General features: G+C 43.5%; 1 protein-coding gene across 1 annotated transcript; it reads right to left on the bottom strand.

The window, feature by feature from the left end:
* Positions 1-11,587: 11,587 nt before the first annotated feature.
* On the bottom strand, positions 11,588-14,555 carry avpi1 (arginine vasopressin induced 1). Its single transcript, XM_030378775.1, has 3 exons — positions 14,371-14,555; positions 13,132-13,488; positions 11,588-12,894 (listed from the first exon to the last, which is right to left on the bottom strand). The coding sequence occupies exons 2-3, from the start codon at positions 13,446-13,448 to the stop codon at positions 12,582-12,584; spliced, it is 630 nt and encodes a 209-aa protein (XP_030234635.1). The 5' UTR covers positions 13,449-13,488; positions 14,371-14,555; the 3' UTR covers positions 11,588-12,581.
* Between the last annotated feature and the right edge of the window lie 954 nt (positions 14,556-15,509).

A 15,509-nucleotide genomic window follows, 5' to 3' on the forward strand; every position in this document is an offset into this window, starting at 1 on the left:
TCCCTCCCCCTAGCCCTAACCTTAACCTCTCCCTTCCCCTAGCCCCCCTCTCCCTTCCCCCCCTTAAGGTTTAAAACCTTAACAATCACCATCCCTCTTCTTCTAACCTCAAATATTTCCCTTATACCCTAAACTTACCCCTTCCTATCCTCTTATACTTATACCTCCTCTAAATTTAACAATGTGTTTATTTCCCCTCCAAACGGAATGGCTCCTCCCCCTGTCTCCCTCCTCATATTATGTAGTATTCTTATTATCATAAACATTAACCATTCCACCGTCCCCTCCCCTGGGCCCGGCCGCTGTTCTCACTGGGCGGGGTCCGGCCCCACTCCAGGGGTCCTCACTGGGCGGGCTCCGGCCCCACTCCAGGGGTCCTCACTGGGCGGGGTCCGGCCCCACTCCAGGGGTCCTCACTGGGCAGAGTCTGGCCCCACTCCAGGGGTCCTCACTGGGCAGAGTCTGGCCCCACTCCAGGGGTCCTCACTGGGTGGTATTTCGTTCTTTTGTTACTTTCTTTTAATTATGTCAGCCTTTTTTCCCATTTCATGCATCCATACCATGAACTTCCCTTTATATATATTATTTATAAAACATTAACCCTTTTCAGCTGATCCCAGTGTACCAGCCTCTGACTATTCATTTGAAGATGCTCCATTCTTTATCAATAATATTCTTGTTTCCTCTCCCTTTCCCTTATCTACCATCAAACTTTTCTTCTCTTTTAGTACCATTTATGAGTTGACAGCAGTTATTCTAATACTACTCCCTGATGTTAACCCTAACCCCACTCCCTGGTGTTAACCCTAACCCTACCCCCTGATGTTAACCCTAACCCTACCCCCTGATGTTAACCCTAACCCTACTCCCCGATGTTAACCCTAACCCTACTACCTGATGGTAACCCTACTCCCCGATGTTAACCCTAACCCTACTCCCCGATGTTAACCCTAACCCTACTCTCTGATGTTAACCCTAACCCTACCCCCTGATGTTAACCCTAACCCTACTCTCTGATGTTAACCCTAACCCTACCCCCTGATGTTAACCCTAACCCTACTCCCCGATGTTAACCCTAACCCTACTCCCCGATGTTAACCCTAACCCTACTACCTGATGTTAACCCTACTCCCTGATGTTAACCCTAACCCTACTACCTGATGTTAACCCTAACCCTACCCCCTGATGTTAACCCTAACCCTACTCCCCGATGTTAACCCTACTCCCCGATGTTAACCCTAACCCTACTACCTGATGTTAACCCTACTCTCTGATGTTAACCCTACTACCTGATGTTAACCCTAACCCTACCCCCTGATGTTAACCCTAACCCTACCCCCTGATGTTAACCCTAACCCTACCCCCTGATGTTAACCCTAACCCTACTCCCGATGTTAACCCTAACCCTACTCCCCGATGTTAACCCTAACCCTACTCCCCGATGTTAACCCTAACCCTACTCTCTGATGTTAACCCTAACCCCACTACCTGATGTTAACCCTAACCCTACCCCCTGATGTTACTCCCTGATGTTAACACTCCAGAGAAGTTAAACCAGGGTGAGTATAGTATGCAAGCAATTTGCTTTCTTTATCCCCTTGCTCAAAGTAAGTATATCCGGATTTCGGTAACATTTCCATTGTACGATCCGTGGCTTTAATATTAAACTAACTAACCCTTAAACTCAGCTTGCAGGGAGGGGGGCTCCTTCTACCAAAGCTGGAGAGGGAGATGTGGCATAAATTCTGTCCAGTTGTGCAATGCAGTTTGTTAATTCAATGAGATTATTCTGATATATATTCCTCTCATAGCCACTATAGGAAATTATTTCACCCCTTATATACGCCTCCGGGGTCTCCCTCTGCACCAAAGTGGAAACGTGCGTCTTATTTACACTAAGAAAGAAGTCTATTTGTTTTGAAATACATTCCACAAAGTCCTCATTTGAAAGTAAACGATTATTGAAACGCCATGGAGCGTGGCCAACTGGCCATTATTTGGTCCATCAAAATGTGCGTCCATGGTCACTGGGGCATGGTCAGGTATAACTATTGGGTTATGCGTGATGGAATTTACACATGGGAGAATGCTATTATCTACTAGAAAATAATCAATACCAGTAAAAGTTTGATGGACATTTGAACAAAAAATTATATTCTTTATCAGCGAGATTGAAAAGCGCCAAGGGTCAGAAATGGCAAATTGGTCCTCAAAGGACTGGATCAACTTAGCAGAACTCGAAGGCGTGGAGTTTCGGTAGATGACCAATCTAGTTTAGGATCCAGCCAACAGTTAAAGTCCCCTCCCCATAAGGGAATGTGAGGGCATATCTGGTAGAGTGCAGAACAAAGACTAAAAAAGAACGTCATCATAACAATTTGGACCATATACGCTTACAAGAAGTACCCGGGGGTTATACAGTTCACCAGTAACAATTAAGTACCTCCCATTAGGGTCTGTAATCACATTATGGGTACAAAAATAATTTAGTTGTGCAGTATAATGGCCACTCCTCTAGATTTACATTCAAATGAAGACTGATATACCTGATCAATCCAGCTACATTTAAATCTTGACTGATCTGAGACTTTAAGATGAGTTTCTTGTGAATCATCACCCAAGTGATGGAGATGGGATAGCACTTGGCTGGGTTTGATAGGATTGTTAAAGGTCCCATGACATGCTATTTTATGTATTCTTTAATATAGGTATTAGTGGGCAACTAACACAGTATTCAAAGACGTTCCTGAAATTCAGCCGTGGTGCAGAGTTACAGCCACTCCGAGCCAGTCGCACATTGAGCTTCCCCCAAATGCGCTGTTTCGGTGGGCGTGTCAAGGAGGAGGGTGGGGGTGTGGCCCTGAGCAGCTTGCAGCCAGGGACGGTACCATGCGCTCTGTTTACAGTGGATGTATCGCAATGGCGAGGCGCACACAGCCTTTAGCCGTGTTCTGTAAATATTCTAGAACACACGGGAGTCCTGGAGCTCTATATCTAAATATTATCATATAGCCTACACAGATATCTATATCATATAATACATATTATCACGGCCAAAAGCTGTGTGAGCCGATATTCCGACGTTCCTGGTTCTTCAACGTCCACATCAACGTGAATACACACACTGTAACGCAAGTGTTTCTTGTCGGTTCTTTGACGTGTCTTGTATTTCCACAACGAGACTGTCGTGGGGGTTATCTGAGCCATGGTTGAGAAGGAATTGGGGGAAAGGAACTTTGGTTTGACTCGCTGAAGTAGGCTACATGAACTGCGACATGCCGCGAGGCACCATCGCCCGGCAGCGGGCAGCCGGCAGCAGGCAGCGCGCAGTTCAGTCGACTTCAGGTTGATGTGAAAGTGGAAGAACCAGAGACGTCGCAGAACCCGTCAAAGTCGTTTGTGATACATAATATCGTCTGGAGGCGCACACAATATGTTATATGATATAGATATCTATGTATTATATGATATTATTTAGATATAGAGCTCCAGGACTGTAACGCAAGTGTTGTACACTTCCTTGTTATTTGGATAACCGTTCTGCTGTTGGTGTGATGGCGCATAACGCGTCGGACTCTCGTCTCTGGTATTTCTACAACGAGACTCGTATTGGGGGTTATCTCAGCCAAAGTTGAGAATGAATTGGGGGGAAGGAACGTTGGCTTTGACTCCCTCAAGAACATGAACCACGACATGGAGGAGAAAGGGATTGTTGGCGGCGAATGTCTCCCGCTTGAGCCCCGCTGAGGGACCACCGCCGGAGGCGGAGGTGCCTAAGCGCTGCCCGGCAAAGATCCCTTTCTCCTCCTTGTCGTGGTTCATGTTCTTGACTTGAGGGAGTCGAAGCCAAAGTTCTTTCCCCCCCAATTCCTTCTCAACCTTGGCTGAGATAACCCCCAATACGAGTCTCGTTGTAGAAATACCAGAGACGAGAGTCCGACGCGTTATGCGCCAAATAACAAGGAAGTGTACAACACTTGCGTTACAGTCCTGGAGCTCTATATCTAAATAATATCATATAATACATAGATATCTATATCATATAATATATTGTGTGCGCCTCCAGACGATATTATGAATCACAAACGACTTTGTCGGGTTCTGCGACGTCTCTGGTTCTTCCACTTTCACATCAACCTGAAGTCGACTGAACCGCGCGCTGCCTGCTGCCAGCTGCCCGCTGCCGGGCGATGGTGCCTCGCGGCAACCGGCGGCATGTCGCAGTTCATGTACTTCAGCGAGTCAAACCAAAGTTCCTTTCCCCCAATTCCTTCTCAAACATGGCTCAGATAACCCCCACGACAGTCTCGTTGTGGAAATACAAGACACGTCAAAGAACCGACAAGAAACACTTGCGTTACAGTTGCCCCTTTCACACCGCCGCAAAATCGGGGCCGGTTCCGGGCCAGTTCGGAGCTAGGGCCAGGGCTTTGGTTTCACACCGCCAAAGAACCGGCTCCGGCCCCTAAAAACCGGTTCAACTCTGGCCCCACTTTAGAGCTGGGCTAGAACTAGAACCGCTTTTACGCCGGGGGCAGGGGGCGGAGTTATCCGTACCTTCATAAACAGGAAGACCAACGAAGACCGGCATGTTTTAAAACACCGAAGTAAACAATGGACGTGAATCCGTGTATGGTTCTTTTTTGTTTTTTCTGATTTTGTTTTAAATCGGAATATTCAAAGAACGAACCATACACGGATTGAATCGAAGACGAAATTCTTGTTGTTGTGTTTGAAACTGGCGCGAGGGTTCTTCTGCGCGCCTATTGTGTGGTGGTTCAACGCGTCAATGCGCCAACGCAGCTAGATGAGTCCATGTCCATGCAAGTGAACGGAGCGTTCCCTCTTCGTCATAACTATCAAACCAAACATCCTTCACATTCACCGAGCGAACATTATGAAAGTAAAATGCACATTTCTCGCTAAAAATGTTTCCATAAACGCATTTGATGGCGTAACTATGTTACTATTTCCACCCAGAATAAAGAAAGATGTCGGCCGTATGCTTCTGTCCAAGCTCACTAGCCGAGACGTTTGCAGTGACGTCATGACGTTGCTCACGCCGGCTCCATGGCTGGCTCTGGCCGGTGTGAAACCAACCGGTTCTTAACTGGGGTAAGGCTGGAACCAGTTTGGAACTGGCCCTAGCACCAGCCCGGAACCGGCTCTCGGTTCTTTTTGGTGTGAAAGCGGCAAGTGTGTATTCACACACACACATGTGGCGCTCGCACGGTCGAGTCTCATTGGCGGGCCAACGTCTCTGGGCGGGCCAGGCAGAGTAAGGGGAGGAGCCGAGATTCCTCATGACGTCATGAGCACAGACATTCCAAATCAGCGCGCTTGAGCCTCCGTTTTTTCAAAGGCGAGCAGAACAGCTAGTGCTCGTTTTACACCAAACGCAAGTTTTAGCCACTGGGGGACCATAGGCAGGCTAGGGGAACTCATATTTATGTTAGAAAACCTCACAAAGTGAGATTTTCATGTCATGGGACCTTTAATGCCCCTGCAGTTCCAGCTGCAACATTTGAGTCCACACATACCCCTTGTAGTTTCACTTTAATTAAGGCCCTATGAACAGGTTCTGAGATAAGGAGTGGTGCTCAGTACTAAACATACCAGCATACTAGTATTGTATGAGTAAGCTTACAATCAGCCAGGAAAATCTGGCGGACAGACTGATAAGACAAATAAAACAAAAACATATAGCAACCCTTGGTGGAAGGCATGCCACGTGACCAGTGGTGTAGTCTATTTTATTGTAGTGGGAATGCTGTGATGATTCCCTCCCAGCCTCGTACAAACCAGTCCCACCGGTACGTGTACGTGTGTGGCACTTATGGGATGTCGCACCACACTCACCAACGCAGAGGTCTACAACCCGCTGACCTATAACGATTATCAACAATCATGGAAAGCTGAGTAGGTTTATCAGTTTTAATAACCGTATGAACAAATAGAAGACAAAAATGACAAGTTGTCCTTTGTATATCTATAGTAGCAATAGCACATGCTAAACAAGGACAAAATCTACGCAAAATAATTTAATGAACTGTTTACAACCATGGCTATGAGAAGGAGATGACAGGAAACTAATGTTTCACTCTTTCAATTGCTCTAATTTGAGCTCTTACTGTTGTTATCTAACATACCATACAGTAATTGAATTGTGTAAAAGTGTGAAATTACTGCACCTTAAAAATGACCATGAATTAGCTATACTCTCATTTGCATAGTGATTAACATTATGAATTTCAATTGTGTATACCAACTGTATGTTGGCTGACATTTAACTAACTTGTTTTCCCTCCACTCTAACCAAGGATGCTTGTTTTTAAATTCCCTAGCCTGACACCCAGTCCGAAAGGCTGGCCAGGGGTTCTCATCTAAATGTAACAAGGAGATATTGTGGGATTAAAACATTGTCTACTGTTGACTACTTGTTATGTGGTTTACACATTAATATGGGAGGACTGGACACACACACACACACGCACACACACGCGAGAAGGAGGGGCTCGGCCCGCCAACTAACGTGCAGAGATGCAGGGGCAGCTTGCGCGAGCGCGCAGGGGGAATTTTATGAATGTGTGAATGTAGGAGATAACTTCCCCTGCTTAAAGTATTTTATTGCAGTTATACCCAACCGATATTTGCGAAAAATAAACACAGAAGTGAAAGATCTGTCACAAGACGATTGATACGTATCCGTTCATATTTTTAAGTTGGCATACGCAAATCCTGGTGCGTTCCTAGTGGGTATACGGCGTATACCTGCGTATCACGTAGACTACACCACTGCACGTGACCCCTTCCCACCTGGGCAAAAGTGTCATCCCAAACGAGACACGCCAATTAACCCTTGTAGTACATGCTAAACGCTCCGTCGTAGCCATTGCGATTACAGTAAACTACTATAAACCACACCGCTGAGCGCAGTGTGCGTCTCCTACCACTAGGGGATGGTAGAAAATTCTAAAGACATAATTTTAATTTCTTTATTCCCATGGGCCCCCCTCTGCCTTGATTGGTGTAATGGTCTCTTACTAGGCGTGGTAATAATAACATCATTACTATTATGATTGGTTTAATGTTCTCATACTAACCGTGGTAAATAACATCATAACTGTTATGATTGGTTCTCATACTAGCAGTGGTAATAATAACATCATTACTGTTGTGATTGTTTTAATGTTGTCATACTAGCTGTGGTAATAATAACATCATTACTGTTATGATTGGTTTAATGTTCTCATACTAGCCGTGGTAATAACATCATCATTGTTATGATTGAATTAATTTTCTCATAGCGAGGAGAAGAATAAGAATAATCATCAGAGCTGTAATATGTAATAGGCCTATTATAATATTTATGTAGTATATTTTCAGAATACGTTTTTTAGAAAATATTATGTTGTTTGAAAATTGTAAGTATCAAATACAATATTTTTGTGGACGAACGCTGCTCCAGAGAAGTAAAAGCAGGGTGAGTATATTATTAACCCTGATCTATGTAAAAAAAAACAAAAAAAACCGAATAGAATGGAAACGTTTTTTCAAAACGTACAATTAATTTATCGCACTATAAAAAAAATAAAGAAAGGGGATTAGATAACAAACATGTCAAACAACAACATCCAAACAATAAGAAATCTCAAAACAAAAGAGACAAGAAGTGAGAAGGGGAGCTACAACTGGTTTCAGCTAAACACCTCCCTCTCCAGGCTGAGGAGGAGAACTACCACTGGTTTCACCTAAACACCCCCCTCTGCTGGCCGAGAAGGGGATTCAGCTGTTGAAGGGATGAGAATCTCTTTCCTAGGAGTTATACCAAGATCCAATCTGACGAAGAACCAGGCCCGGTTCTACGGGGGTGCATAAGCATGCATTGCACCCCCCAAAAAAATGTTTGCACCCTCAATTGAAAAAAAAAAAAAATTAGATAAATATGATAAAAAATAATAAAATACTTGCTCACAAAACAAATTGTAATGAAACTTGTGACAATTTCCATTAAATACCGTTGAGATATGAGCATCCAACATCACTCTGACCGCTCAGTGGTGATCTATTTTTGTTGCCGGAAGCAATTTCATTCGTTTATATGATTAAATACCAAACAAATCACAATCTATTGTCAATTATTATTATTAACAGTAAATTTTACTAGTATAACTGTTGTATAAAGCAATATCACACTCGAGGTCGCAATGTTGTCGCTCTATATCAGCGCTGCTGTGATTGGCCGCTGGCCGGCATCGTGTGTCATGCCGGCGTCGTGTGCAAAATGCACGCACCCATATAGCATATCTATGGTGCGCAAGGTAGTGACGTTGAACTTCTTCGGCAGCAACAGTTATATATCCGTTGGATATCCGTTGGATATCCAATACATGTATTAAATGTATTATGTTCATGAGAACCAATATTTCTTTTTATTGTATTTATTTACAATCGTGTTAACTTTAAGAGTATTATACTGATTACTTTTTGTTCAAAGTTCAAAGTCTGAAAGTGTTCTTTCCTTGTTCAGCTAAAATCTGTTTTATTTTTAAGTGGCAATGTACAATTATTTGTTATGTCAAATATCCTGCCACAATTTATAAAAAATAAACGTTATTTTTGAATTGCAGTCACATATTTTTTTAGAGAATTCTGTTCTTTTTTACACCTCACACATCACACATATCAAAAACCTATCTCATATTCAAAGCTATCTAAGATATCAATAAGCTAATGTTGCAGCTGAAATGTTCTCCACATCACAAGACATGATATGATACCATCTTTTAAGCAGTAATTGTTTGTTGTCCCAACATGTCAGTAGAACTACGCAGAAGTGCTTGTCTATGGTAGGAAAGGCCTGTGTGTAAAAAATCGAAGTCTGAAATGAAGCTGGATAGCTGGTTTTAGTATAGTACTGGTGCACCCCCTTTAATCTCAGATGCACCCCAAGGCATTCTGTTCTGGAACCGGGCCTGCGAAGAACGACTTTAGAAGATTTCGTGCTATTTAAGTATTATTATCCTTTCAAAATTGAAAAAGATAACTATATAATTATTTATGATTCTATGCTAATATCCTTATATAGCCAACTTCAGGATCTCAGGAGATGTTTAAAGGAAATTTTTCTGCTCATACTTTTACTACTAGTTTATGTACAGTTTCATACTTTCAACAAATCCAACGTCAATAAATGGATGTGCAAGTGCACATTCACAACGGACTTTGCGCTGCCTCATCATTGAAGCTTCCTAGCTTTACTTCGTTCATTCAAGGTAAGAGTGATTAGCTATCTGATTATGGGTGCCCGCTACGCGCTACTCGCTAAACGTAAGAGGTAACACTGGTATTTTTTATCTGTCGTTTTTATCTGTGTAGGCCTACTTATTGAATAAAAACTTTTCTTAAGTCTGGCCCCTGTGGGTTAGTGAAATAAACTGAGGGTGGTGACCAGGGTTCAAGTCCCACTGACTCAGTTTTGTGAAATCTCCTGAAATCTATGTCATGTGAATTAAAAGGTAAATTATAACTTTCGAGACGAGTACAAATTAGTGAAAGACCGTGTAGTGGACACGGGTTTGAGTCCCCACCCCAACGTCAAAATAGGGAAGAACCATGGGAAGTACGAAGGACTGAAGGCCAATTTCCACCAGAACCGGTACGGAAGCGGCACGGAAGCAGCACGGCAGCGAAGCGGCTATGCCGCTTCCTAACCCTAACCCTAACCCGTACATTCCCACTGGAAGCGGTACGGACAAGTTCTGGCTGATGGCTCAAGACGAGCATAATTATAATAGGCCTATATGAATTGTGAAAATGATTATGAATAGAATGATTCATACAATATTATTCACAAGTTATAATCAACCCCTACACATCAATATTATAACCCTACGGTATGATTTCTAGATGTCATGGCAACCATGCGGTCCGCTCGCGGCACTGGATTTGCGATTAGAGAATAGACGAGGCATCGACGAGGACTTTCATTTCTTCTTTGCCTCTGATAAGCTATTGATACGATGGACTGTATAATATTACAAAACCCTGTGAATTCCATAGGAGTCGATCATGGGAGCTCATGCATATTCATGAGCAAATGCAAACGTATATCTTGCCCGGGGGGTAAGGTTCAACAAATCGCTTGGAAAAAAAAAGGTAATTGAAGAGCAAAATAAATCTGTTTCATATATTGAGCCTGGGGGGGTAGGTTCCATGTATTGCTTGAAAAAATGAATGAAAAATAAATCTTTACGGTCTATCGATTTATTTATCTGGACAGATTGGACAGATTTATTTTTTATTTTTTTCCTCAAGTGAAATATTGAACCTACCCTCCCAGGCTAGATATATCTAGATTATTTGTTTTCTTCAAGCGGTACATTGAACCCCCCCCCCCCCCCCCCCCCCCCAGGGTCAATATATATCGATAGATTTTCTATTTTTCTTCGAGCGATATATTGAACCTGATCTATCCATATATTGAAAAACAGGTTCAATTTTCTGGATAGTTTTTTTGGTTTATTCAAGCAATATATTGAACCCACCCACTCAGGTTCAATATATCTATGGGCTATATCGCTATTTCTTTTTCTCTTCAAGCAATATATTGAACCTACCCCCCAGGTTCAATATATCGATAGGCTATATCGATAACTTTTTTTTTTTTTCTTCAAGCGGTATATTGAACCTATCCGGCTTGTTCATGGCGGCATAGCCATAAACAATTATTGCCGGGGCAAGACAGGGTTTTGTACAAGATATTCTTACAAAACCAATGATTGAAAAAGTAAAAGCTTACAGCAGCTAGTATTCCCAGGCGGTTTCCCATCCAAGTACCAACCACGCCCGGCCCTGCTTAGCTTCCGGAAAGACGAGATCGGGCGTGTTCATGGCGGTATGGCAGGAAGCAGTTATTGCTAGGGCCAAACAGGGCTTTGTACAAGAGATTCTTACAAAACCAATGACTGAAAAAGTAAAAGCTTACAGCACCTGGTATTCCCAGGCGGTCTCCCATCAAAGTACAAACCAGGCCTGTCCTGCTTAGCTTCCGAGATCAGACGATCTTCTGAAGTAGTTATTTTAACCTTGGATTATAGCGCCTTTGAAGACACATCAAAAAGTAGATTTATGTGCAATTGTGAGAGATAGCTGGTGGAAAATACATTAGGGTTCAAAAGAGGTGCAGATACTCAAGATGTGGCTCATAGAGCCTAGAGCTTGTTCTGCAGGAGACACTGTTGAGTGTTTGTTTCAGGGTTAATATATCTTTGTTAGTGAGTGAGTGAGAGTGAACCATGATGATAAATTTGAGTTGTTAAATGTGAGAGGATAAATATATTGGCTTAAAGATAGCCTATTTTGGCTAAATCAATATCAGATCTAGATGTTATCAAATCAAATTGTTTGTTTTTCTTCTCAGAAGTAAAATAAGAACAGTATTTACAATTCATTATTATCCAAGTGACATAACAGACAAACGAGGCCAATACATCAATGTCTGACTGTCATTGTATTGTCTGTGTGTGTCTGTGTTTGTGTGTGTGTGTGTGTGTGTGTGTTATCATTTCATCAAGAGACCAACAAGGAGAATATTAAAGCATGTTGTGCTTTTACATTTTTTTGTATCCCTTAGTGTAAAAACATTTCTTAAACATATGTTCCACATCGTAACACACTTGCTGTGGATACATTATGCTAAAATGAACATTTACCCACCTGTATAAACTGTTAAAAATATCCAAAAGTTATTACGTGTATACAGTTGTGAAGGAAACTCATGATTCAACTAATACACTTTTTGAATGGTTAACACACAACCCTTTGACCTTTAACTTACAAGTATGCACAAATCACAACTCATACATATCAGTCATTTTCTTTGGGATGATCATTGAAGAGACCACTCTTTAGTGTCTTTGGTTTGAGTTTGGATTCACCACGACCCATTGTCCTGCATCACATGGGTCGGAAAGTTTGTTGTAATTCAGGCCGAGTAGGGGGACAGATCCTGATTCAATAAAGTTTTGCCAAGCTTTTTGCAACACTATTTATATTCGCCATGAAACTAATTCTGAACCTGGAACTTCCATTTACTGGTGCATTCGTGTTCTATATTTGCGTCAGGCATCCATTGGGAGAGACTTGTCCAAAGCATTGCTACACCCTTGATGAGCTAAGAGTTCATAGATTTCCCGTTTACATAATGCACTTTTTCATCTAACTGCAACGCCCTGCAGTTATGAAATACACTTCCTTGCCTAAAACCACTGAAGGTTTGTTTCAGTTTCGGTTCAGTAGTGGGGGTAGATATACAAATAGTTTCACCCTGGTTCACGTTCAAAGCACACACACACACACACACACACACACACACACACACACACACACACACACACACACACACACACACACACACACACACACACACACACACACACACACACACACACAGCAGCATCACCGAGTCCAAACATGGCAGTTCAAGTATTGAGAGAAGATCGTCTACTGGTCTCATCTCCTCAGGAAGACATTCAGCCACACAGAGAGGGCTGGAGACGACAGCCCGGCTTGGGGTGGAGTTAGTGAATAATGTGATGGAGGTATCGTTCTGGACGGCTGTCAGAGCCCCGCCGTAGCCCGGGGCCGGCCCGGCGCAGCTCGTCAGGAGTGTCGATTGAACCCTGGCTGTGGGGCAGAGAAACTGTGGCCCCAGAGACATCTTTCGCCTGGGTCTGTGTGCACGGTTCTACAGGACAGAGTGTTTCTTTATCTGAATCCTCCGCCTCGTCCTCGTCCTCGTTGTCATCGTTGTGGTTGTTGACGCTGCTGCTGCTGCTGCTGCTGTCTTCGTTTGAACCGACGCCACGACTGTTCGGGGAAGCCTCGCGAATCCTGGGACAGAAAAAGAGAAAAAATAGCTGTTTGTTGCAAGACAAAGTACACATCAGGTGATTCAACATGGGGTCCAATGGAAAGGCGTGCGTTTGTGTCCATTTGTGTGCAGATATCTACTCGGTGTGTGCGTCTGTCTGTCTGTCTGCCTGTGCGCGGTTTTGTATGTGTGACATCAGGTCAGTCTGTGTGCCTGTGTGCGTCATCATTCCTGAGGGCCTTCCTTCACATTCCTACCTCATGTGATGGAAGGCCCTCAGCCAGCGGGAACCCATCTGCCCATCTCTGCGGTGGGTCTTCAGCCCTCGACGACGGCCCCGGGCCCTCAGCCCTATCAGGGCCTGGGCCAGCTCCGCCTCACCCCCCTGACCCCAGACCAGCTGGGCCCTCTGCTCCGCGTCCTGGTCGCCCGCTGCTTGGAAAAGTTTCTGGAGTTGCCAAAGCGCCACCCCGCCGAAGATGTTGGCCGAAGCTGGCTTCCTGGCCCGCCGTTCCTCAAGCCGCCACAAGGGAGCGCTGCTGGGGGTTGGAGGCGCTGCTGCCTCAGCTTCCATCTCAGAAGGGAGATGCACCGGAGCTGGGGCAACACAAAAGCTGGATGGAAGTAAACATTTATACATTACATTTAGAAGACGCTTATGCAAAGAGCATACAAAGAAAACATGCATGTAAACTAGCTCTATGTATAACTAACTAGCAGTATCCTTTGTATATAGGCCTTCTGAAGAAGAAGTTATGAGCTACAAGAAAACCGGTCAACTCAACTCGGCCATTGGAAGATAGAAAAAGCCTTCACAAATTGACTACATCCCCCAAGATTGGCGTCAGGGTTTGAATGATGGACTGACTTTTAGTGGCCAAATGAGCTGATGGGAAGCTGTCGCTTTTACTGCTCCCGGTGGTTTAATCCCACTTCAGAGAATTAGAACGGGAGCAGCCTACACCGCCCTGGCTTCTTCCATTACATGTCTTTAATAGGTCAAGGTGCGCTGGGTTCAGGTTAACCGATTAGTATCGATAACCTATGATCAGTAAACATCTCCATTGGCTACTTTTTGTTGTGGAACCTGTGTTATAGTAAATAAGACAGTATAATACCATTATAACGTAACAAGTAACAAGCTGAATAACGATATAAACAATTTATAAAGTAGAGATGACCGAAAATATATGAAAAAATATCTGAAACATTAGATCATAAAACGGACGTTAAGGAGTCACTTCTTGTTCTGAACGACGCATTTGTTTTGAGGAACTAGGCTACTTTACGGTTTATTGCCATGCAAGTTGAACTTTTCCATCGTTATTAATGCAGAAGATAATGTTGTGCAGAAGCGACTGCATTTTACCAACCTATTTAAACAAGCGTTTAGAGACTCAATTGAGTCTAATGTTGTAAAGGTACAGTTGACAATGAGCAGCCTACTGCAGTGTAATCTAATGAAAGCTACTTTCAAGAATTTTATGTCGTCTTACCCCCAAAAAGAACGGATTTGTTGACTGCAATCCACTCTATATCATCTTCCTCTCCTTTCCTTAAACACGATCCGTCTGCTTGTTTCCAAATAGTTTACTATCTTTCCTTCTCTTTTCTCTTCTGACCCATGCTTAATTTTTAGCCTTGAGCCGATTTCCACTGACGTGCCACCACCGTCAACGTACCAATGGGAGCGGAGGTGCCCCATAAATCCCTCCTCCCGGCCTGGAAAGCGTCTCGTTCCTGACCAATCAGTTCCCAGTGTTTGCACAACTGAACCCGCCTCCTAAGTACGTTACATCCATTGACGTCAATAAACCTGGCGCAGATATCCACGTGAGCCATTGGTCAATCATGTGATGGTATAAACGTTGCCAGCCTGGGAATGACGCATATGCTTTCGAGAAAACATAATGATTTATGCATTTCGTGTGTTCACAGGAGGGGACCATCGGAATTAAACATGTAGAGAGGCTTTGATTAAACTGGATGCATGAGTTATTAAATGCCTTTGCCTATAGGTCCCAGCTTTGTTGTTAACCTATAGCACATAATTAAATCCATAAATCCATAAAATAGGCTGCCTGTATGTCTAATATATCAGAGAGAGAGAGAGAGAGAGAGAGAGAGAGAGAGAGAGAGAGAGAGAGAGAGAGAGAGAGAGAGAGAGAGAGAGAGAGAGAGAGAGAGAGAGAGAGAGAGAGAGATAATGCATGCAGAGCAGAATTGGGACGATATCCAATCGTTAAAATTCAGAAGAGAGCCCTACAATTTTATAACCACCTTAAGGAAAGCGACAGCAACACACTCCACAACAAGGCTCGTGCCCATAGAGAGTTACACCCAGAAAAGTGTCCCCTTAGCCAGCTTGTCCTGGGACTCTGGCCAACACACAACAACCAACACATCAGGCAAAACCCAATTATAAGAAAACAAAAGGAAAAGTATTTGGCACATTGGAAAGAGTCCACCAAAGAGAGTAAATTGGCCAGCTATTTGTCCCTTAACAGAGACTACACCGTGGCAGAATACCTGACCACCGTGACGACCCAAAACGGAGGAAATCCTTGACCAGATACACTCAGCGAACACAGCCTTGCCATCGAGAAGGGCCACAGACAGACCTGGCTCCCAAAAG

Source organism: Gadus morhua, chromosome 15 (genome assembly GCF_902167405.1).
Source record: "Gadus morhua chromosome 15, gadMor3.0, whole genome shotgun sequence".
NCBI classification, from domain to species: domain Eukaryota; kingdom Metazoa; phylum Chordata; class Actinopteri; order Gadiformes; family Gadidae; genus Gadus; species Gadus morhua.

Coding starts and splice junctions, on each gene's coding strand:
- avpi1 (XM_030378775.1), bottom strand. CDS start 13,448: ATGGAAGCTGAGGCAGCAGCGCCTCCAACCCCCAGCAGCGCTCCCTTG. Junction 12,895..13,131: donor AGGGCCTTCCATCACATGAG/GTAGGAATGTGA, acceptor TTTCTGTCCCAG/GATTCGCGAGGCTTCCCCGA.